At 38.1% G+C, this 24,718-nt stretch overlaps 1 protein-coding gene across 5 annotated transcripts in view; it reads right to left on the bottom strand.

The window, feature by feature from the left end:
* The window catches only part of PEX5L (peroxisomal biogenesis factor 5 like), a gene marked incomplete at its 3' end in the record, with an annotated part of 109,788 nt that overhangs the window by 11,475 nt on the left and 73,595 nt on the right, over nt 1-24,718 (bottom strand). For 3 of the 5 annotated variants that reach the window (XM_080623679.1, XM_080623680.1, XM_080623683.1), the window contains 5 exons: nt 14,418-14,529; nt 12,371-12,580; nt 11,176-11,302; nt 9,913-10,009; nt 3,336-3,431 (listed from right to left, as the gene is read on the bottom strand). In XM_080623679.1, coding sequence (XP_080479805.1) covers nt 3,336-3,431; nt 9,913-10,009; nt 11,176-11,302; nt 12,371-12,580; nt 14,418-14,529 — 642 coding nt within the window. The remainder of the gene's footprint in view (nt 1-3,335; nt 3,432-9,912; nt 10,010-11,175; nt 11,303-12,370; nt 12,581-14,417; nt 14,530-24,718) is intronic. The other 2 variants (XM_080623681.1, XM_080623682.1) reach the window with 1 other exon arrangement.

The following is a 24,718-nucleotide window of genomic DNA, read 5'->3' as shown; positions in this document are numbered from 1 at the left end:
AATTTATGTGCTAACATAAGATTTCCTTAGCTGATATCTTCTCAAAACAAAATTTTAAATATGCCTTTTTAGTAAAGTTTAGAGATAGAATGTATATCAAGTCAAAGGTTCCCATTGTGATTTGAGACTACCAAGTAAACACATCTGAATACTTAAGCCCCTAGGTCGCAATTTAAAATGTGCTTCAGGCAATCTTAGGCACATCCAAAAGGGATGTTGAAATAGTGATGCAGGAATACCATAGGTACAGAAAGTATTCTAATTGGTATTCATGGGAACTAAAAGCTGATGATTCTGGACTATGTTTTCCTAGTCTAGAATAAATTAATTCCACCTTCTTCCTACTATTGTCTCATAATTTAGCTGCAACACGTGTGATGCTTCTAACAGTATAGTATACAGCAGATGGCTCTTGTGGCATGGTGGCGTAAATAAAATGATGCTGAGGACAGCTCAAATTTTCTTTTGCGTAAGCTCACAAAACAGTGTCGCATCTGCAATTTCATCTCTACATCAAAAAACTGTGGAATAAGAAAATATCAAAATTGCTTTCTTTTCCATCTGAAACATTTCTCAGTTGGAAGTTTTTTGCACTTTCTTTGTTTTTTATTTAACTTGTTACCAATAGGATGGTGGATGATAAAAATGATTTTAACAGAATATAGGTACAGGATGGACCTGAATCCCCATGCTTGCATTTTTAAAAAATTCAGAAGTACTAATGTTTGGTAAAACAGTTAATTGTTAGAAGGATTACATTAAAACATAATTGGTATGGCACTCACATGTGGAAATCATGAAGACTTTAGGCTATCTGTGCTTCCCTCATATATAGCAAAGGGGTGATGCAAAAATCAAATATCCAGTTTCCAGAATGACAGAAAAGTTAGCAAAGTCTGCAAACACCCAATCACTGCAAGGGAATCTTCACCCTCTTGTTTAAAAAGCTGATTTACTTACCTCTTTATTCTTAAAAGATACCCTAATAGCATAGACATCTTTAAACCTTCTTATGAAAGAATTACCTTGCAGATCTACATTAATCTCAAAGTTTGACATGTTAAAACCATTCCCAAAGCTCTAAAGTGAATACTGGGTGGAGGATAAAGTTTGGTGTCTTCATTTACTGAATTGTTAATTAATTCCTTTCAAACTAGGCCACAAAGAACCTGAGATTTTCTTCCTTTTCTTCATCAGTTTCCTGGCTAATCTTGCCACTTGGAGATTTCCCAGTTGAAGAATATTACAGGAATATCCAAAGCCTAAAGAATAAATTTGTGAACTATATCTATTCTCCGCTTAAGAAAGTACTAATCTTTCTGAGATGGGCTGCAATTTATTTCAATCACTCTAGCTTTCTTAGCACTTCATTTTAGCTATGATGAAAATCCAACTCTTTTCATATGCAAATGAAATTAACTGCTGTATAAGATCCTGAAGAATCCTTTCCTTTACATTTTAACTACCTGGACCAAGTTTCTATTTTAAGCAAAAAAAAAATAATTTAAGACTGCCAGCTAAGCATTTAATTAGATTCTTTTTAATAGCTGTTTTGTGAGGCTACATTAAAGCATTTAACAGTCCGTTGCCTCAGAATGACCTTTTAATGTGCAGGTGTGTTTTTTACTATATATTCTCCTTCATACTTTACTCTGTAAAGTAATTCAGTAATATTGATGTTGGCCTCAACTAATTTTTATTTCTGCTGAATGCCTGAGAACTCCCCATCACACGTAGTTTCTGGCAATTGCAAGAGTACTGATATCATTTGCTTAACCACTAACTGTAACACAAAGATATCCATCATCAGATTCCCTGTCTCACAATCACAGATTACAGCACAACCTGTCCCATTTTAAGGATCAGTCTGCAATGCAATTATTCAATTAGTAACATCTAGAGCCTTTTAAGCAGTGGCAATCTGAAAGCAAATCTCTCCTTTCCTACCAGGAGCAAATGTGTATGATATGTGACATCAGTGTCACTAGCAGATTTTTATACAGAATCTATTTGATAGGAAAAAAACCAGTGCACTCAGAAAATACAAGAAAAATGTCTTCAGTTTATAGTTCATAAAACAGCTAGCTTACGGATTGTGTTCATTTTAGCCTTGTATGCTAAGACGTTTTTTGGTGTCCAGTAAAATACTAAGAAAACATGGTAGAAACCATGCAGTCTCTTACCTTGGCATATCATGAAAATGAAATTAACTTTTTAAATGAGAAATCCTGATTCTAGCTAGAAGCCACCATATGATTTTGCCCTTGTTTTGTTTGTAGTTAACCAATATTAATCTAGAATAGTTCAAATGCCAACACTGCAATTACAGCGGTATAAAACTTGAGTTAGAGGAGCATTAAAATACAGGCACTAAAATTCAAACCTAAATCCAAATATCCCTGAAGTGTTCTAGATGTTTTGAGACTAATGGGACTACAGTTTATGTCAAAAATAACCAGTTTTGAGGAACTAGTTTCACAGCCTTATCCTTTCCACCCCAAAAACTCATTTCAGCAGCTGTTACATAAGGCAGACTGAACTTTTGTCCTCTGTTGGATGCAGCTGCCTTTGCTCTTTGTGGTGATGGGATTTTGAAGGGTTACCAAATGAACCCCTGAGAAGATTTGGTGCTCAAGATCAATACTTATATTTAATTTTTCTTTGTTTCTGTTAAAAAACTATATATGCCATCTTGTCTCTAGACAGGATTGGGATCTCAGATAGGACTAGTGACATAGGACAACACTCAAGAGGCATTTTTCATGTTGGAAAAGTAGTGAAAAAAACCAGAAGTGCAATAGGAGAACTATCCAAATACCTGCACCTTTCGTTAAGAAACGAGTGTTCCTGTGTTTAACATTCTGCCACTAATTATAAAAATTGATGCATGGTTACTGCTATACATGCAGCTATCCATGACAGCAGGTAATCATCCTGCTTATCAATGATTCTGAATTCCATTTTCACTGGGGGGAACAGGTCTGTGGCTAAGCTTAAATAACTGAACGCACATATTCCGTTCCTGGGGAAAAAATATGTTTCACTCTTTAAATTTGGAAGTACTTACATTTATGGGGATTTTTTTCTTGACCTACTTGCTATAGCAATAAAAGTTGAGCTTGAGAAGTTGGTTCTGTCTAATCTTCATTTATAGCTAACTTATTTATTTATTTATTTTTTAAGATAGAAACTGCTATTTTAAATTAGTAACTCCAGGCAATGTATCTTGTCTGTGCTTTAAACAATCCAGTTCCAACTTTCTCCTATACCTGTGCTGCAAGATAAGAAATCCATAGAACATTAGCTGCAAATGAAAACAGTAAATGGAGCAATACCTCAACAGCTGCCTTTGCTCTTTCAAATTCCTCCTCCAAAGAGTGATTTCTGGAGAGTAAAGGCCCTCCCCAACGCTGCTCCTTAGTTGATCGTGCCTAAAAGAGAAAAGAATAAATCAGAAAGGGATGATATACTCTCTGCCACATTTCTGAGTTATTTCCTTAAATTGCCTACAGCCTGAAATGGTCTTTTGCTTGGGCAAAACTAGTTGCCATCCCTGCATGAACTCTTCTGAATTCTCTTACACTGTAGCAGAGATCATTCCTCATGGGAAGCAGAGTAATTGATCTTTTCCAGGCTTTCATTTTTACTCAAGATGTGTGAAAGACATAGACACCTCCAGGAAAAGACAATGTGAGAGTTGGGCTACAAAGGGAAGAGCTGACTATTTTGTGTAAGACTTTTACCTTAATTGTTCCTTCTCCAATATTATGATATGGCAATGCATTCCACTCTGTATGCTCCAGGAAGAAAACCTCTAATTTTCCCTGTATATTTTGTGGTTTTCTTTCAGATTCTGCTTTGAGACCAGACTGGAGAGCCACACTTGCTACAGATTTCACTGGAAGCACAGATGCTTTTTACAATCAGCAGCTCTCTTTTCTGTGCCTTACTATCAGTTGATCCCATTGGAAGCACATGACAAGTTTCTCCCTGTTCTTTTATTAAAACATTTTATTTTTTTTTTTTGCACAAAAGACCCAGTACAAAACCAAACAGTATTCAGTTATAGCATAGGAAAGCACAAAGTGCTTTTTTGCTAAGCAGAGCTCTGACTGCTAATCCCTTTCCTCATGTTTGTCAGAGGTTAAACTCATTAGCCATTTGCCTGACCATGGTCCCTAATGTATTAATTTATATTTCTGATGACTGTACTTGTAATATTCATTGCGCCATATTGTTAAAACACTAATTCTGCTCACTTCACACATACTGGACTGGAATTGCAAGTGGAATATGCACTGTTGGGGTGAAACATCCCAGACATATAAGTCATGGGCAATGCATGGTCAAATAGGTATGTCTGTGTGGATTTTTACCTAGAAAAGATGACGTTTGTTTGTCAATCTAGCTTTAAAGTTTCTGTTTGTTCCTGAGTCTTTGGTCTCTCTGGTAGACTGATGAGTGAAATATATACTGGGTTGATGATACACATGAGGTTAGAAGAGAATGATCCTGCACAATTTCTGTGAGATGAGGTGGTGGTGGTGGGCACTGCATGCATTCTTCTGTGTTGGCTTCTGGACTTCGCTGCAAGTGACAGGAAGCACAGAGTATGAGAGAAGATCTACAGTGAGGATCTGTTGTTTCGGCTTTCACACTGACTCTGGTCTGTGTTGTTGGAAAAGTACTTTTTTATTTGGTGAGGCCAGGAAGAGATACCTGGTTGTCATTAAAAACATACCAAACCCCAGTCCTATACACAAACCAGTTATTTTACTGAATAATAGAATTTAGGGCAGAAGAGACAACTGATTCAAGTCATCTATTTGTTTATATATCATATGACAGTATTTGTCTCTCAGCAGCTGCAAGCTGAAACTGATGTTCCACAGAGAATAAACTGAGGTTGTCTGGAATATGTCTTTGAGGAAGGTGTGAAGATGTGTGGTTTTAATTTAAAGTTATCAAGAGACCTTAATCTTATCACTTTATTTGCAAATTCATTTAATTGCTGTCCTTGTTTTTCTTATTAATTTTCCTTTCAGTTTCCAACTATCACTTTTTACTCTTTTTCCAGTAGTCTAAAGAACTTTCTAGTACCCAGTATTTTCTCTCTGGAAAGATACTGATGTCTCGAATCAGGTTTTAACTGTATTTTAAATGATATAAAGAGGTTGAGATTCTAAATTACCTCATTATGAGACATTTTCTTCTGATTTCAGTCATTTTTGTGTCTCTTTTATTCTCCCTCTTTATTTTTTTTAATAGCTATACAGACAGCCAAAGAAAACCCTATATTCCAGTTATCTGTCTTGCTGTTTCTCTATACAGAAATGGGGTGATCGCCTGTCTCCCACTAGTTATGCCTGCTTCTGCACGCTCTTCTTGCCACAGACCGCACACGTCATGTTGACATCCTCGTACGCTCTGAACAGTAGATTCTTTTCAAATTGCCTTCCAGCAAGTAGTAGGTAGAGCCTATGTTCTTGTTCTGAAATGTATGATTTTGTGACTGTATTGGAATATGTCTTTGTACAGATGTATTGGTCATCAGCTCAAGACTGGCTGGTAATGACTTCCTTATTTACATATTTTTCATTACATTTTTTGCATCATATGCCAGTTTTATCAGGAATGGTTTGCATCTTTATTTTCAGATCAATAAAACCAAAGACCATGGTTTCTCTTTGGAACTGCAGAAGAGCCCCTATGTGATTACAATTCCTAGTAAATAACTACTGTTCTTGAGATCTTAGGTTAGCCAGTTTTTTGTCTGTTTAACAGCTGCTTTATTCATATGGTATGGTGCTAATTTTAAAATCAGAATATGGTAAATTAATTCAAACATCTTTCAGAATATCACACAGCAACATTTATCAACCTGACCTGTAATCTGATCAAAGAATTATATTTGGTTTCTTGACACAAAACTCTGTTGCTAGACATTAGTTATGTTCCTAGACTTTTCATTATTTATAAGTTGGCTCTTGCAAACTTTGATTACTTCCACTTCTTAATCTTTTGTTTACAGTGACTGCAGTTTCCTTAGGTCAAGGACAATACTGTAAATCATGATGCTCAGACTAAGCAGTGCTGTAGAGGGGAGAGTGTGCTTGTCGGGGCAGTAGAGAAGCGAAGGGGAAAAGAACAAAAAATGCTGATGTCCCCTACATCTGTACCATGTAGGGGCATGGCATGTCTGCTGCATGTCAGAGTATACACACTGTCCCCACATATTCCCCTCAGAAATATGCTTTCTCCTCCATTAGATGCACAGCCAGAGGGGAAAGAAAGAAGTAATTAATAAGACCCATATAAGCTGCATTTGGATGTAGACAATGCAGTCATATTCTGAGTGGTGATACCCAGAAGTGAAAGACCCCACTTAAAACAAACATGCTGCCTTTTGCTAGTATGGGACAGAGGGGATGGGAATGGAGTGCTGGCACTGGAGAACTTCACATCTCCAGCTGGTGATGGAGTGGGACTCTGCAGCTCCCTCCCTCAAAGGCAGCCCAAGGCAGGTAGGGGTCAGGGTGGAATGAGTATGTCTGAGGCATGGACACTCCGCATAGACTGTGGTTTGATATGCTCACCACTCTACCATGGAGGTGCTGTAGCTGATCACTGGCTGCTGTCTTCAGGGACAAAATCTTCCATTCCAATGCATTTGCACACACTTTCCTGCGCTTGTTGTCTGCTTATGTGCTGTTGGACCTTAACTGTTGGTGAGAGGCTTAAATTATAGTCTTAACTTTTGAGCAGGTCTTCAAATAATGAGCTAAATCTGTCCTTTGTAGCTCTTAATTTCATCAGCTGGCACATTCAAAGAGAACTGGGGTCATTAGTCTTATCTGCGAGAAGTGGGGAATAAATTCTTCATTCTAAATATTGTTGCCCCTAACTACAGGTTTCTAAGATTTATGAGCTTTGTGTATTACTTTGTCTGAGAGTGCTGACATGCTAGAATTAGGTATGGTTGTTTAGCATGTCAGGGGTTTTGTGTACACATTCTGTGTGAGCAATAAAATATCTAAAATGCCCAAGGAGGTATTTAGAAAGTTAAAATATGAGCAGACTTCATGCATATACAATTGAACATATTATCTCCCTCTGCAGTTTGTAATTATAAGAGAAAAAATAAGCTTTCAATACCACCCAAACACTGTAGGTATCTCAGTACTAATAAAAGCGCAGCAAGGAACTTTCCAGAATGGCAGATAAAGAACAAAGATACTTTGGGCCAATGCAATTTACAAGTTAATAATAGGTAACATATGATGCAAGTAGAATGCTGAGAAGTAAGAGGGCCGCACCCAGTGACAGGTACCATGCTATTGCCCATTCCAGCCTTCAAACACATTTCTTCCTTATTAATTCAAAGCTTACATTTGTGATTTGGTGTTGGCATAAGTGCTGGTAAACACAGGATTTTGTTAAGAAGATTGCATAATTTTAATGAAAATATGATCTAGTTACTTAGTATTTCACTCTAAGGAACTAAATCTAACATGTCAAAGATGAGTGATGAAGGTGATTGAGAAACCGCTGATGGAAATCTGCAGCAAGTTTGACAAGATGAATCTTTAGGGTATGGCAGAATCTGTTGCATATGCAAAAGTTACCCGTAAATGAGAGAGACAAGATCTATAGAGGACAAATTATGGAAAACATATGCTTTGATAAAAGCTCCAATGTGATTTCTTTTACAAGCAGATTAAGAATGCAGTCAAGACAGATGAGCGTGTTTGTTGGGAAAGTATATAAATATATAAAGGGGGAGTGTCATGAGGATGGAGCCAGGCTCTTCTCAGTGGCAAACAATGATAGGACAAGGGGTAATGGGTATAAACTGGAACACAAGAGGTTCCACTTAAACTTGAGAAGAAACTTCTTCTCAGTGAGGGTGACAGAACACTGGAACAGGCTGCCCAGGGGGGTTGTGGAGTCTCCTTCTCTGGAGACATTCAAAACCCACCTGGACACATTCCTGTGTAACCTCATCTAGGTGTTCCTGCTCCGGCAGGGGGATTGGACTAGATGATCTTTTGAGGTCCCTTCCAATCTCTGGCATACTGTGATACTGTGACATCCCAGGTATAAGCAGGACAAAGCAGACAGTGAATTAAAATACTAAATTTCTAAGTAAGCTACTTGGAATAAGAAAACAATCTCACTTCAGGTCACTTCTGTGCACTACTGATTACCAGTTTAACAACATTTCATGACTTGAATGGATCACAAGTTTGGAAAAAACACCTTACGATAAAACTAAACAAAACATGAAATATACCAGGACAACAGATAACAATTTTATACTCTGCTTCTTTTTCAAGTTGGCTGATTCAACTTCACATATTTTTATTTTGAAATACTAGTAATTTTGGAAAATAGTATGGAGACTCAGCTGACTGAACTTACACTGGATTAAAAATGTGGATTTTTGCCTCTGCAGTTATTCTAGTGGAAGATAAACAGGAAATAGACCATATAAAGTAGCTATGTTAAATACTAAATTTGTAACTGCTTTTACAGAAAGCCACAGCACTTAAATTCTGTGACTGTCTAGTTGATTTACACACCATCTTGGTTGAGCACAAACTTCCTGGCATTTAGATCTATTAGGCTGAGGAACAGCCTCCTAAAAAGGGGTTAGAGGTACTTAAAGATAAGATGGTCAAAAGCATGTGAAAACACATCAAGTGGATGATATTATGCAATAGACCTTTTCCATTACTAAACTGTATAAATCTATTGCACAGACAGGAAAAATATCATGCATTTCAACTAGTGTTAGGCTTTCCAAAGGGGAAAAACTTCTTTATAATGTAAAGATGGCAGGGAAGTAAAGGAGACTTTTTTCCTAATCAAAACACAGGAATAGATCCTAATAACTGGGTTGTGTTTACATTTTCTCCAAAAAAAAAACTTCCATACATAATCTCAGGAAAGACATTTGGAACTTTGGTGTCTCATTTTTCTAATTTCAAGTGAGGCTTTTATTTTCCATGAATTTCCAGATTTTCCATCTGACAGAAATGTTTTGAAGTCCAGGACTAAAAATAGCTGTGAAAGAGGAGAAAATTATTTTCAACTAAAAGTTAATCTACCAAACATCTCTCTCTTCCCCCTACTAGTGGCATTGGCTGAACTTGAAACCTTTTGATTAAAAAATAAGAAGCGGGTAAGAAGGTGTATAGCAACCTGGTCTACGCAATATATAATGCATGTTTGTACATACATATGCATACATGCATATATAATGTATGTTTGAAAATATATGTGCATACATGCATATGTAAACCCCATACAACTCTGACTAATAACTTCCACAAAGTCCTGTCTAAAATACAGTATGACAGTGCAATTAGGCAAATCTAGGAACTTTCAACTCAGAGACTTCTTCATTAGTGTTCCCATTCCAGCAGGAAAATGCCCTTGGCCCACTCTGCTCTCCCTCCTGTGGAGATAAATTGCTAATGAAAGTTGGTCTAGTGATTCTTTCCTGTATTCCTTAGCCGTTTTCCAGTTCTGGGGACTCCTGGTTTACCAAAAGACCTTGAGAACAGATATATGACAAGGAGAGGAAGCCACTAGAAGTTTGAATTTGAGAACTAGAGGAATGGAGAAAAGATGATGCTATAAATTGTAGTTTGAAGTCCTTCTGCACAGGAGGGTCACAGTTCACTGCAGTATTAAACTTATGTTTGAGACACTGGCAGATTTATTTTCATAACATTAATTTGGAAGCTCTGTGAAGATTTGGTTGTATGATTTTTTTTTAACTGATGAAAGCCTCTGTAGAATGCTGAAAATATCTCTTATATAGTTCTTCCAGAATGGAAACAGATAACCACTGGTGCAATTCCTACTTGTCTTATTACTGTTAATGAATCTACCATATCCTCTTACCTGTGTTGCAGATGCAAGTTCTAATTCTGATGTTGAATCAGATTCCAAGGCACTCTTGACATTAGTCAGCTCAGACTGTGATCTGTTTTCTGTGGACCTAGAAACAATGTATTTACATACTTATCACTGCATACTAAGCCATGCTTCCTTATGTCTTTCAGGTTCATAAGCACATACTGATTAATTAGGTTATTTCTTTTAACTGAGTTGTTTTATTTGCAGTTATCAAAAGTGCCTGGACCCTTCTCAGTGTTTCCACTCTTGGACTTTTCAGTCATATGAAGACAGTAGTTAATACAACAGAACAGTCAGGCCTGATTCACCAGTAAAGTCCATGGTATGTATTGGCATGAAATTAGTATGATGGGATGAAGACTTTGCCTCTAATGCTATGCTTCTATTTCATAGCCAGGCAGAATGAGGTTAGGCAATGACAGAATACTGTATCTGCAGTCAGTAACTAAGAATCAACCACCACATTACAAAACTTCACCTTGGCATATGTCCATTTTTGTGCCACAATATCCTAATAGTCTTTCTTCCTAGAAAATAAAACCCTGATTACCAAAATTGAGTTCACTGAGCAAAACGTGTAATGCTTTAAGTTAATGAAACACCCTGATAAAGTGCAGGTTAAGATACAGGATAAGAATTGTTTGTTCAGAAAACTGCTTCTAGTGTATGAAAATGCTAATTATGGTGATACATAATGTAGTGAATGAGTGTTGCTTACATATCAGGAAGGCAGCAGAACTAATCTACATGAACTGTTCCCAAAGGCAAAGTCCAATTCTTCCCTCATTTACATCCCCTGCAATTTTAGTTGAATTGCGTGGAAGAGGTAGTACTTGGCTTGGATATTTTATCTTGCTTCTTCCATTTATACACAGAAATTCTGCCCTCTTGGTAGCAAAACCAAAATACAGTGGATATCCAGTGACTGTCATATCACGGCCAAGTATCCTTTTTTACTGATTTTACTCACGTTTGTAGCTAGTTTTAGATCACTGCATGCCTCTGTAGAATTCTCACCATCATTTATTTACTAACTGCACCTGCTGCTTTTCACAACATTGAAAATTACTGGCAAAATGTAATTATATAGTGTACTTGCTTATGATACATTGCCCAAAATGTCTGCTTGAACACGTTTAACGTAGTCATAACAGACTTAATAATAAGACTTGTCATGAAGCGATCATTTCTGTGAATTAAGAAAGCTGGACTGGAAATATTTTTTGCAAGGAAAGCAAAAATTTGTACCATAAAAGCTCTTTTGATGGAGCTCTAGATGATGATGATGTTCGCTCTGCAGAAGGGTGGGGTTTGCTACTCCTGTCTCCATGAAAATTGACGTCATCCCATTTCTCTAGCTGTGTCTGAATATCAACTGAAAAACAAGGAAAGAAAAAATACCTATTTTTTTCAAAGAAACTGCTGCAGAAAATTTTATCTCTTCCATTAAGAGGTTATAGAGAAAATGGTGCCGCCAGACTGTATTTTAGTTAAGGCACAATAAACAGAAAAGTTGTGCACCTTTGTAGCTGATATTCTATGAAAATATTTTGGAATTCACAACATTTTTTCTGTTAGTATTCATGGTCAGGATGTCAGTGAGACTCTTTGACTTAAAATCAGTAATTTATAAGTAATTTAGGTCTATTGATAAAATTATACTATTTGACAGTTTTGGATATTTTTAATTCCCTAGTTATAGTCAAATTGTAAAAATAAAACTTTTTAGTGACTACCATTTAAAAATGACTGTGTAGGCAACTGATATTATTCAGTCATATGTCGGACTTGCTTTGCAAAAATCAGATGTTCACCTCGTGTTTGAGGGTAAAGTTCTCTAAAAGAATTTCTGTGCTGATGAATGGAAATCTGCTACCTTGGTATAAATTACATTTACCTTGCAAATTTCTCAGCTGTGGTGCAAGTAATTTTGTTTGGATGGAACTAAATTTAATTTATCTTATCTATAGATCATGCTTGGCAGGATATTAAGTTGTGTTTGGGATTATTATTTTTTTTTTCAGCCTGTATAAACATAGCTGTCTATCGAGAAGGGACTTTTTTTCCTTGTATGCATAGATAAAGTAGTATTTACAAATTTAATGTGTATTTCTGACATCTGCAGTTCTGAAAAGGATATTCATGGGCTGGATGATTTGTGTCCTTTACCTATTTCTTATCAATCCTCTATAGATTTTTCTACCATTTTACCCTGACTAAATTATTTTTTGTAAGAAATTTGCACATTTAGTAACTTCATAGCTTAAAATGGCAAAGGCAAAACAGGTTTCAAGTTTAACGTGTTTCAAGTAGTTTATAATGTGGAACAAAGGCTACCCTCCTTGGTGCAACAAAAATTCTGGTCCTGCTCATTATCTTGTAGCAAGGAAAAACTTGTGCTAAGCAAGGCTATCTAGCACTGATAAAATAGCTACACTCTTACCTAAATCTAGTGAAGACTTGTCTGAAACTCTGACAGTCTGGGCTTTCTGCTCAGTATCCACGCTTATAAGGTCAGAATTGTCTGTCTTCTTTCTGTGGATTGAAGCTTTTAAGCCTTCACTTCTTGATGGATTCTCTGATTTCTTTGCTTTGTTTTGGCTTTGTAAGACAGGTTCACTAAGATCCAAGAGATCCAGACCTGTTGATAATACTTGGAGACAAAATGTTAGAATTCAATGTTGTTTTAATCTGAACAGCCCACTTAAAAAACTTGGTTTAATTGGAAAAAAATACAAATGTGTTTCCACTTGACTACAGCAAATGTATATGTCCTGGCTGATGATGTTTCCTGGATGTTAACCAGTATATTCAAATTGATTATTAGGGATTTCAGGTGCTTAACAGGATGCAGTTTTAAAAAAGCTTAATTTGCATAAAAGGCTTTTCCTCTGAAAACCTTAAAGAAATCTTAGATCTGATACTGTGAGAGTTCCCTGTGCAACTGAGCTTTTAGATAAGATTTGGTTTAATCCCATAATTTATCAAGTAGCTGCATAAGGCACTACTGTTATGCTACATACCATTATGGGAAAACCTGAAGAGTAGACAGTTTCTAGGTGGATTTCTTGGGTCATAAAGGAGTAATGGTACTTTTAGTAATGGTTTCTACTGTTGTTGCTGTTTGTCTTTTGAGGAATAAATATAGAATATAGTTATAAATTCTACTGCTATTTCTATTAAGCACTGTATCAGCATGAAAGGCATGTTCAGTCTCAGTTCTTCATTTAAAGTTGCTTAAAGAGTAACATTTAAAATTCTTTTGCACATAAAAGATAAAAATCCTCCCTCTTTATCATTGTTTTATAGGGCAGGTGTCTTTGACAGATCAGTTTGTATTATCTCTTGCTCTGCTTTATCTGTGTTCTTGGAAAACCAGTGAATTTCATCAATCTTCATAGAATAAGACATTTTTATTTTGCTATTAAATAATAGCAATTATCCCCCCCAGTCTGATAAATATTCAAGGCAGATATAGTATCTATAGATAGTTTTTACAAGCACCACTCTTAAACAACCTGAAATATTTTTATTGATCCTTGTAATATCTTTAGCTATATATAAAAGGAAAAAATATTACTATTGTTATTTAATTCAGTGTTCCGGATTTTGCTATTAGGACTTGCATATTGCTTTAGACATTTATTAATTAAATGTGAAGATAATCACCCAGCTGTCAGTTACTCATTTAATAATTTGCATGTATATAGATTTTAATTAAATGGCTTCTAACCAGCCAAGTCACTTAATGAGACAGCAACAGAACATAGTAGTACTACGCTGATTTTATTGTAACTTAGTTGATCTGCTCAACCACATTGATTTCCTTTGCACAAAAGAAAGTCCTATACTGAATAGGATGAGGCCAATTCCAAAGGACAATATACTTCAAATACAATTCAGTATAATTCAAAAAGCTTTCAGGAATCACTCTTACTTTTTATTACGTGCTCACATCTTATTATCACTATATCTCACTATCTTCTTATCTCATTGCAACACAAGGGAGATAAGAAATGTGTTAGATCCTTTCATTAATAAAAAGTGACCAAACTCAGCCTGGATAAACTGTTTTGATATCTCTTCTCTCTGACATCCCATCCAAGTTTTTATTACAGAAAGTCTAGAAGAAGTAATGGGTTTGGATAAAGCCAGACAAATGTGGCTTCCTGTAGGTTAAAATTTTGCAAAAACAGATTGAGAATTGGTCAAACTGGTATGTACTTCCTCTTGAACTTAAACAAGTTCGCTTTACTTCAACACCAGAGATCTGCTAGAATATATGTGATTTGGATCACATCAGATTTGCCCTCAAATGTCATGAACAAAGCTTTTTCTACTAATAGATGAAGCAATTATAATTTAGTACCAGCTTGTAATTTTGTGCAAATAGTAACAAATCAAGAAATCACTTGACAAAAATGTACCATAATTAAGATAAAATTAAAATTATTTCTCTCTAGTGAGTGATAGTAAAGAATTTTGATTACCTGCAGTATTTGATGTTACAGGTCTTGCAACAGCTTCTGGTTTAGTTTCACAGAGAAAGTCGTCAATGGAGGGGCTCAGAAGTGGTCTGCTTTCTTGTTGCTCATTCACCAGCTACCAACAAAAAATCCCAGGGTAAGAGTGTGGTGTTGGCATGCAGAATTTAAAGAAATAGAACATATTCTCACAATACCATGTGCTTTATTTTTGATTGTGAGAGGGTAAGATACTGCAATTAGAAGGTAGACATGTAGCTCTGGGCTTAAAATAACAAACTGTAGTCACTCTTTTGGAGGAAAATTATATTCCAGTTTTCCAAATTGCATAAAAATAAAGCAGCAAGGTGATTTTCTCATTGTAATTATTGCATAGTATTGCTTATAGGGCTAAATTATACAAGGCCTGGTGTAACACCCTTCAAATCAATAGGTGAAGTTAGCCTTCTCCACCATGAGACTAAGCAGAGCTTTTTTAGTATTTGGAAGGGGTTTTTCTTTTTTTTTTACAGGTAACATGCCTCCCCATAGAACTTCCACAATACCATTTCATTAACAAATATGCATTAGCCCATTAAACAATAACCTGCTGAGACACAAAACACTTCTCTGCAGTACAAAGACATATGAATGACTGTGGATGGAGCTTGGTGAATGTATGAACTTCCTGCATGAAGTTTGACTGTATGAATGTCAGCAAAATCTGGGAAATAAACTCTAACCAGAGTGGTAGGTTAGATGAAGACTCGTAATACAGTTTTTATTTGTGCAAATGCATTAGTTTTCTGGTACCTAAAAGAAATCTCTGTATTACAGGCTATTTCATGTATTGGGGATTAAAAAGACAAACCAGAAAGAGAGTTTCAGAAATAAAAATCTCTTGTCTGCAATCTAGCTCTGACTGGAGGATCAAGGCCTAAGCTAAGCTGTTTGGGTTTCTGATGGTGCGGCCTGTGTTTATCTTTAATAATGTGAAGTCATGTTTTCCTTCTGTCTGTTGCTTTCATCTGGAGTTGTGTCAGCTTTACTTTTATCCTCCCTGCTCTACTTCTCTTCATTCTGTTCTTACTCTTTTCCCACTACTGAATTTTCAAAATGTTCTCTCAGACGTATTTGAACTTTTAAATTTAGGATGCTGAGACAGAGCAAAACTTCAAGAAAGGTATTTACTTATCCTCATTTTATATATGTTAATTACTGTCATTTAGCTACTTCAATAGTAGGATTGCCTCTAAAGTTATTACAGCCAAACAGTTTAGATACTTAGATTCACTGTTGTTTTTTGTTGATTTATGTACCAGAGCTATTGAAATAAAAAGTCCATTATTTTGATGGATCAAATGTTTAGCCTGGTACCTAATGTACCTAATGCTGACTGATTGTATAATACGTGCACGAATTAATTTGCCCAGGACCTTACAATTTTGCACTGACAATTTACATGAGTAGCATGAAGACAAATGTGTGATTGCCTGCCCAACTGTGTGTAGCAGAACATGCAAATATGGGCACTTAATTTAGAAATCTAGCAATGATACTGTCCGAATTCTAATTCTTCCTATGCTAAACTCAGACTGCAGGTGCATCTTCCAGGTGACTTAATGATGTGGTTTTTCAACTCTCTCAACTGATTGTCCAGGTTACTCATTCAACACTCAGAAGTTACTTGCTTAATTGAGTAAATCTCAATACTTGATTAGAAGTTGCATTTATGCCAGCTGCACGCCTATGATTTCTATTAAAGGTGGCTCTACAGTACCCACATTATCTCCAGGTCTGAGCTTTACCTAATACTTAAGAGGACCTTATTTTCTCTTTATGATTTGGTGACAGTCCTTTCTCATTTCTATTGGTGAAAAAATGAAGGTGGATGCCTAGTTAATTCTTATCCAAGTTAATTTTAGTATTTCAAAAGTTTCTTTATGATTAAATCCAGCTATCAGCAAAAAAATATTTGAATATAATTTTTTGTTTTGCATTTACTCATCCCATTCTAGGAACTAGCATTAATAATAGCTAAAAGTGGCACTTTTGCAACTAGCTGCATGTTCAGGTGAACATAGCATCCAGTAGAAAGATTGTCAAAGCCTCTGGATCAGCTGGATCTTCAACGATCTATTCTGTGATACAATACAGTGTAAAGAAAAGTCCTGTTTGGAAGGGGGACAGGGGGGCAGGAGGAAATAGAGGTTTTATAGGAATCATTCTAAATGTAAAAACTTCATAGAAAATACTGTTTCTGTAAGAAACTCTAGAGTAGGTTACATTGTCACATAAGATTTGAACGCTCATCAAGATTCCCATTACATTCTGTAGAAATTTTCTTTAATAGGAAAGAATCGGTAAAGGAGGGAATAGAGAAGTATTATAAGAACCATGACAGCCAAGATCATTCACTGGAGACAGTGAAGAATGGAAAATCTGAAGACCAACTGGAAAGGCAATAATGCTAAGAATCAGAGTTGCAGAGGGGAAGGAGACTACAATCAACAAAGTTCTGAATTTCTCCAAGGTTCAGCTGAAGAATGAAGTCGCAGATGTCTAGCAAATATTTTTCTTTTCAAAGCTCATTATCATATCCCTAGAAATTTCTTTATTATGTTGTTTATAGAATGAAAACATGCTCAGTAACAGGCCTTCATTAGTTTGATACCAGCAGTGTATTCTTTAAAGTCCCTTGACAAAATTCTGTCAGCAAACAGAAAGATTGGTGGTAATACACATTTCATCCATTTTACCAGAAAAAACCAAGAAATTATCTTTACTAAGTGGTGTATTCTTTCTGCTGCATTTGCTTTGTGAACATTTACACCAAATCCATCAGACGTGGGCCATTCACATGACCAGAGAAATAACACATTTTACATTTTACTCTTCATGTGTATATAAAGGCAGAGTAGTTAGGTGACATTGGAGGAGGAAAATTATTTCACCTATAGGGAAAGGTTGGCACAAAACCAGAGATCTAAACTGGCCATGTGGTTGCTTTTGAGAAGTGGACTATGGCCCAGTGGATCCCTGCTAGTCCTGTGTCCTATGCTCTTACAGCTAAGGACTGGGAGTTGCAGGAGTGGCAAGGGAAAAAATCTGCTTTCAAAGACATGATCAAGTCTACTAATGCTCAGTAAATACAAACTACATATGTATAGCAGTAGAATGTATTAGAAAAATATGATTTTGGCCTGAAGCATACGTATAATGATGAATCAAACCTTAACAGGTTAAAGAATGCCATGAGCTGATAATTTTCCTGTAGGTAAGCAGGCAGGGGGGTGAGTTTCTGACATTACTGTGTATGCAGTACTACTTGGTAAGCCCTCTGCCTCACACTTGGAATTTGATTTTGCTGCCTCATATATTGTACCGAATTTATCCCTAGTTTAATTCTGCTCAAGTTATTAGTTATATCAGGCATGAATTTGGAGTAGTACTATAAAACATTCATGAGATGAAAACTATATTAAAGTAATAATTTATGGTTCTCAAGCACCTTTCAGGGTGAAAATCACAGAATGCTTTAAAACATTCATGAATCAAGCCTGGCACCACTGCAGAGCTGAGAAGTATTATCTTTATACTGCAGACAAGAGAAGCAAAGTGAAATTAAGAAAGCCACCTAACACCAACCAGCGCTGGAGGAAGCAGCAGGAGCCAGTATTTATGTGTGCAATATTTGTACACATGCCAAATGGTATAGGCTCAGCCTGTGAAACTGTTGATTTCTGAGTACTAATTTAGTCAGTGAGTGCCATAAACTCTCATAATACCCCTAAGAACTTAATTTTTCTTTATAAAATTCATTTTAATTAAAGAGAAAGCCCACACACTCTGTAGTGATGTTCGCTACTACTAATACCTCTGAATAGACTCAACTGTATAAAACACTCATTCTAAATTCAAAAGAATTTTTTGTGACCGACTCCTGCTATTGGACAGCAGCAGAACAGGAAAAAGTACTTTTTCTCACCCCAGTAATGTTACTGGAACGTTTTGTTACGAAAACCATGTATATGGGGGTTTTGGTGCTTTGGCAGAATCAGAAGTGTTATCTGGTGGCTGTTATCAGCCACACATTTTTAATATACACAAAGCAGGAATTACTTAGCAGAGATCTGAGACAAGGCACAGAGGCTGGGTCAGGCAGTGGTGGCTGCCATGCTGGAGACATAGAATAGAATCATAGAATAGTTAGGGTTGGAAAGGACCTTAAGATCACCTAGTTCCAACCCTCCTGCCATGGGCAGGGACACCCCACACTAAACCATGTCACCCAAGGCCTCATCCAACCTGGCCTTGAACACTGCCAAGGATGGAGCATTCACAACCTCCCTGGGCAACCCATTCCAGTGCCTCACCACACTCTCAGTAAAGAATTTCTTCCTTATATCCAATCTAAACTTCCCCTGTTTAAGTTTGAACCCATTACCCCTTGTCCTGTCACTACAGTCCCTAATGAAGAGTCCCTCCCCAGCATCCTTGTAGGCCCCCTTCAGATACTGGAAGGCTGCTATGAGGTCTCCACGCAGCCTTCTCTTCTCCAGGCTGAACAGCCCCAACTTTCTCAGCCTCTTCATACGGGAGGTGCTCCAGTCCCCTGATCATCCTCATGGCCCTTCTCTGGACTTGTTCCAACAGTTCCATGTCCTTTTTATGTTGAGGACACCAGAACTGCACACAATACTCCAAGTGAGGTCTCACGAGAGCAGAGTAGAGGGGCAGGATCACCTCCTTCGACTGCTGGTCACGCTCCTCTTGATGCAGCCCAGGATACGGTTGGCTTTCTGGGCTGCGAGCGCACACTGAAGCTGGCTCATGTTCATTTTCTCATGGACCAACACCCCCAAGTCCTTCTCTGCAGGGCTGCTCTGAATCTCTTCTCTGCCCAACCTGTAGCTGTGCCTGGGATTGCTCTGACCCAGGTGTAGGACCTTGCACTTGGCATGGTTAAACTTCATCAGGTTGGCATCAGCCCACCTCACAAGCGTGTCGAGGTCCCTCTGGATGGCATCCCTTCCCTCCGGCGTATCAACCGAACCACACAGCTTGGTGCCATTGGCAAACTTGCTGAGGGCGCACTCAATCCCACTGTCCATGTCACCAACAAAGATGTTGAACAAGACCGGTCCCAACACCGATCCCTGAGGGACACCACTCGTTACCTGTCTCCAGCCGGACATTGAGCCATTGACCACAACTCTTTGCGTGCCAAATCTGCCACAACACAGCCTGGGCACTCCTGGGAATCACCTGCTCTTTATTTTCTGTGCCCTGTCACGTGCTGCATCCCCAGCTGTCTGCATTTATTCAGCTGATGTAGTTTATTGCCTGTAGCTGCCTTTGTTGTTGAGTTCTTCTTTCTCCAGTGCTCTGGTTTGTCTTGTTGTCTCCATGCTGCCTCCAGAGCTGCTGTGAGATGAAGAGGAAGTAGCAGCTCATGGCAATTCTTTCTATGGGTGATTCTCAGGCTTGAAGGGTAGGTGAAAGCCCAATGAATGGTGCTGGTTTGGTGTCAAACCATGTTTAAGCCCTAGGTGGGCTTAGACATGGGTGTGCTGGGGCAGGGGGGAGGCATTGCTGTGGAAGAGATGCAGTGCTGGCTCCCTGAGAGGGACCAGTGGCCATGAGAGGGATTTCTTCCTTCTAGGCAATATCTAGCCTGGTCTTAGGCATTCTCATCACTCACACAGGGCCTCTTCCTCTATCCTGCAGTCACCCATAAAGCTTCCTAGGCCTTATTTTCTCTCCCTTGTTCTCCCACCTCTGCTCAGGCCTGGCACCTCCCTAGGTGGGCACCCAGCTACTGCTATGGTGGTAACCCTGCTATCCTGTAAGAACTTGTTTCCTGCTCATTTTCAGGGTCTTTGGCTAATGGTTTTAATACAGGTGCTTCTTGCAGTGCAGATGGCAGTGGTGGTGTGTTTTTCTATGCTAGAGACAGTGTGAGGTTATGTATGTATACAGCAAATACTGTGGCTTTGGTTTTGCTTTGCTCTTAGTCTGTTCCTTGTCTTGTAGTAAGAGAGCTATGAAATACCTCAGGAGTAGCCTGATCTAAAATAAATTAAAAGAAAAAAGGGGTGGGTGGGCAGCTGACAGGGCTCTGTTGTGAAAAGTTCCCACAAAGCACCTTAGTTTCGCTTCAAGGTAGAGGGGGCTGGAGCACAGCTGGTGCTCAGGGGAGCCCCTGAGAGGACCAGCTTCCTACCTCATGTCACAACTGCAGCTGATAACATTCATCTGCACAACCTGCCCTGCTCATGGCTACAAGTACTTTGTCTGCTGTCTCTTCCTAGAGTGCTGGGCTTATGCTGTGGGAGCGCTGGACTGCACTGAGGCTGTCGGTAAAGGTATGGTCCTGATATCCTATTTTATACGTTCTTACTGCATTCCTGGTCTTGATCTGTTTGTAGTGTACAATACATGCTGTTTTGTTTTTTCTTTATGAAAGTGAGGCATAACATAATGCTAGCCTTTAACATAATTTTTTTGGTATCTAAATTGGGGGGTTCCAGTCAGGCAGAGGCAGCTAATTAGCACCTGTTTTGAGCACATAGTGAACTAGTTCTCTTAAGTGCCTAAATTCCCTCCATGTTCAATAGGAGAACTGCCTAGAAAAGCAAGTCCAGAGGGAGATTCTGCCTCATTTAGGCTGTCCTTCAGGAGGATCTCAAAGGCACCTAGCTTTCCCAAAAATAAATGGAATTTATTTTAGAAGGACTGGTTCAAGAGGCATCTAAAATGGAGATGTGATTAGCTACCCAAGTTGGTTGGATTGGATTCGAACCATTTTGTCACTTGAGGCTGATTGAATTATTCAAGGCATTAGTTTAGAAAGCCCCTAACTACTAATGGGTAGTCCCCTGCACAGTTCAGCAGCAAGGCTGTTCTTGGGCACTTGCATCTTTTGAAGTACTGCTCACTCAGTGCACTGGTGAGAATGTGGTTGGGCTGCTGACTGAAAAGATCTGACCTAGAAAGCTCAGCATGTGGTAATGAACAGGGGAGAGAGCAGGAACATTTTAACTCAGATTTTATATTGGGGAAATTTTATTTTTGAACCTTACTCTGGAAAACTTGTCTGCTGTTTGGGTGAGACTGGATAAATACGGGAATGAGTTAGACTGAGTAGCTTGTAAGTATTACACTGCTTTTTTAACTTAACCAGAGGCATCTACTAAGGCATCAACTAACTTCAGTCACTAATTATTTGGATGATAAATAGCAGTGGTTTCTTGATAGATGGGTTCTCTGCATGCATCTGGTACATGGCGATCTTTGGTGGCACTCACTACAATAAGAGGAAACGAATTAATTTCCACTAACTGGCTATTTTGAAAAACTGATAAATGTGAACCACAACTAGAAATTGAGGTTATTGTTCTTTAGAGCTTAACTGGAAATACTGCCCTGACAGTTATGTCTGCACATCATTATTGTGGCAGGATAAGAACTGCAAGACCTTTTCTGCTCACTGAGGAAGGTTTGGAAAGGGAACTCCTGACAGAATCACTGTCTCATGCTAGAAGTCCAAATTGCATGACTCACCCACTTTTCTAGCATGTTTATAAACATTTTAGAGTCAAAATTACAACCTCGTGCACTTTATTTACCATTGTATAGTAGGTGTTATCACTACTTGACTTTTTCTATCATCCTTATGGCAGGGTGATAGTAACTTTTTCTCTGTCACTCTAGTGTGAATTTATGCCCCAGCAAAACTGATATGCCAGCAAAATATTTGGTTTACACAAGAACAGAGAATCAATTCACATGGCACACAGAATAACTGACTTCCACCTAATGTGAATTGCAGGAAGCTCTAAAGCTGAGGCAAATTCATTTCACCCTCCTGCAAAGAGCGCTTTGGTGTTGCTGCCTCTCTGAAGACTCGTGTCACTCAGCAGGCAGTAACTGGCACCCTGTTACTATGTAGTAGGAAGTGTGTGGAGTGGCCTGTGAATCAGAAGTGACAATATCTTACCTGAAATCATGCAAGCCAAGTGACCTCTGTGGGGCTTAATGCAAACACGTGACAGAGGGCTTGTGTGAAAGTTGGAGAAGCTGTGGGAGGATTACTATATACACAGTATTGGATATTTAAACTGATGTTTAAATGCTAGCTGTTGTTTAAAACCTGTGCTTGATGTCTGAATTGGTAATTGATAACATGCTTGTGTTGCATATTCATAAACAGCAGTTGCATTGCTTGGTGATAATTCTTGCTGTGATTGCAGTCACAGCAGCATTCTATCTGTGTTTATAAGTACTGATCTATATGAGTTATGTCGTATTGTTGCAAGGTAAAATGAAATATCTTGCAGTTCACCATTTCTTTCCCTCTGCTCCCCTCGGTCTGGCTAAGGAAAGTAAACATGAGAGTTGTATGTGGCTCTTGCCTTTTGGCCTTGCTCCAGCAAATCACTTAAGAGTGTTCTGCAAAACTCAAGGTTAAGCATGAGACTGTTTCGCTGGATCAGAGCCATGGAGGAAGGAGAGGAAAGCTACTCCTGTAATATTTCAACTGTGACTGATAATCTGGTCTTTGCTATGCTCATAAAAATGTGGTTTAGTCTCTTGCATTAATATCTGCATGCTCTATACACTTCTTAAGTAAAGGAAGCTGTTTATTAAAATGGAGTGCCTTCACTTCCTAGGTGTTAGATGATTTTATTCTTTTTTCCCTCACTTGGCTATGAATTGTCTTTGTGGTGTTAACTTGTGATTTGTGGTTTAGCCTCTCTCCTTCCTTGTATCACTATCTGAAGAACTATTCTAGAATGGTGATAAAATACAAAATTAAGAATTAATTCATCACAAATGCTTAGAAATCCTTGAATATAGTCACCAAGAAGTTATAGAGTGTTTCTTTAAAAATTATTTCTCTAATGTTAGTTTATGGAAGTACCTAGTCTGTACTCCTAAAATGGCCTGCTAGTTAATTGAAGGATTAACAGATTTGACATGTAAACTAAATAAATGCAGGTTGGAATAGTGGAACAGGAAGGCTACAGAATCAAAAGTTATCTGTTGAGAAAGCCCTGAAGAAACCTGTACTGTGGAAGGAGGCACGAGTATCATGATAGTATCTACAGGAAACAAATGATAACTTGTGATGCTAGATTCTGGTTTCTGTATCATTCACTGAAATTACTTTGTGTGGCAACTCCAGCTGAAGAGGAAGTCTGACTTTGAGAACCACAGTTCTCAAATGATTTCAGGTAAGGTGCAGAGGATGGAAACTAGAAGAGTGCTGTTTCACAGGGGAAGTTTAGATTGGGTATAAGGAAGAAATTCTTTACTGAGAGGGTGGTGAGGCACTGGAATGGGTTGCCCAGGGAAGTTGTGAATGCTCCATCCTTGGCGGTGTTCAAGGCCAGGCTGGATGAGGCCTTGGGTGACATGGTTTAGTGTGAGGTGTCCCTGCCCATGGCAGGGGGGTTGGAACTAGATGATCTTAAGGTCCTTTCCAACCCTAACTATTGATTCTATGATTCTATGATTCACTCACAATGCAGGTATTGCATTTGTTGTCTTGCAGCATCTCTGGGGACAACTATGATGATTGCTTACAAAATACTGGAGAATTACTTAATGTTGTTCATTAGCTGAAAGTAGACTGACAGCATATAGAACTGAGCTGCAGGTGCAATTTCTTTGTGAACCACCAGTGATCCATAGATAAGTTCAAGAGTTTCAGCAGGAATGGATTGTATGCAGCCTTATGCAATATTCAGAGTTGGGTACATAATCAAATGAAATATGCACAACTGCTGCTTAAGGCCAGACCCTCATGTTTGCAGCATAAAGATTATAAAGATGAAGATGAGGGAAATAACAATATCAGAAATAACATAGCTTCTCACAACATTTAATTTTTGGTAAAGCTTATGCCGCTCCTACCAATATTCAGCTGTGTTAAAAATACCCTTTGTTCATTTCCCATGCAATCTGTCCTTCCTGCACCCTTGCTGTGTCTTTGTATACAGGCTGCAATTCTTTTGAAACAGCATGGATTTTTCTTGTGCTTTCTGTGGAATTTTCTTTTAAAACAAAGTTCTGTAGCATACCTAGAATAAGGCTGTGGTTTCGGATGTGTTACTCTGGGCAGTCATAGGAACCAAGTCATAATTTCTTGTAGGTTATACAGTCTTTCTGTTGGAGTCTGTCACGGTATGTGTGGTTGCTTTGAAATATTTTCTGCAGATTGAAGAGCTTGAAACTCAAAAGCTGTTTGTGAGCTCTTTTGGACTTGCAATTCAGTAGAACTGTTTCAGCGTACAAGCAATGAGTTCATTGAATATAAACCA

Source organism: Psittacula echo (genome assembly GCF_963264785.1).
Source record: "Psittacula echo genome assembly, chromosome: 7".
NCBI classification, from domain to species: domain Eukaryota; kingdom Metazoa; phylum Chordata; class Aves; order Psittaciformes; family Psittacidae; genus Psittacula; species Psittacula echo.
Note: the sequence above shows the minus strand (reverse complement) of the source record. Positions and strands in the feature narration are given on the sequence as shown.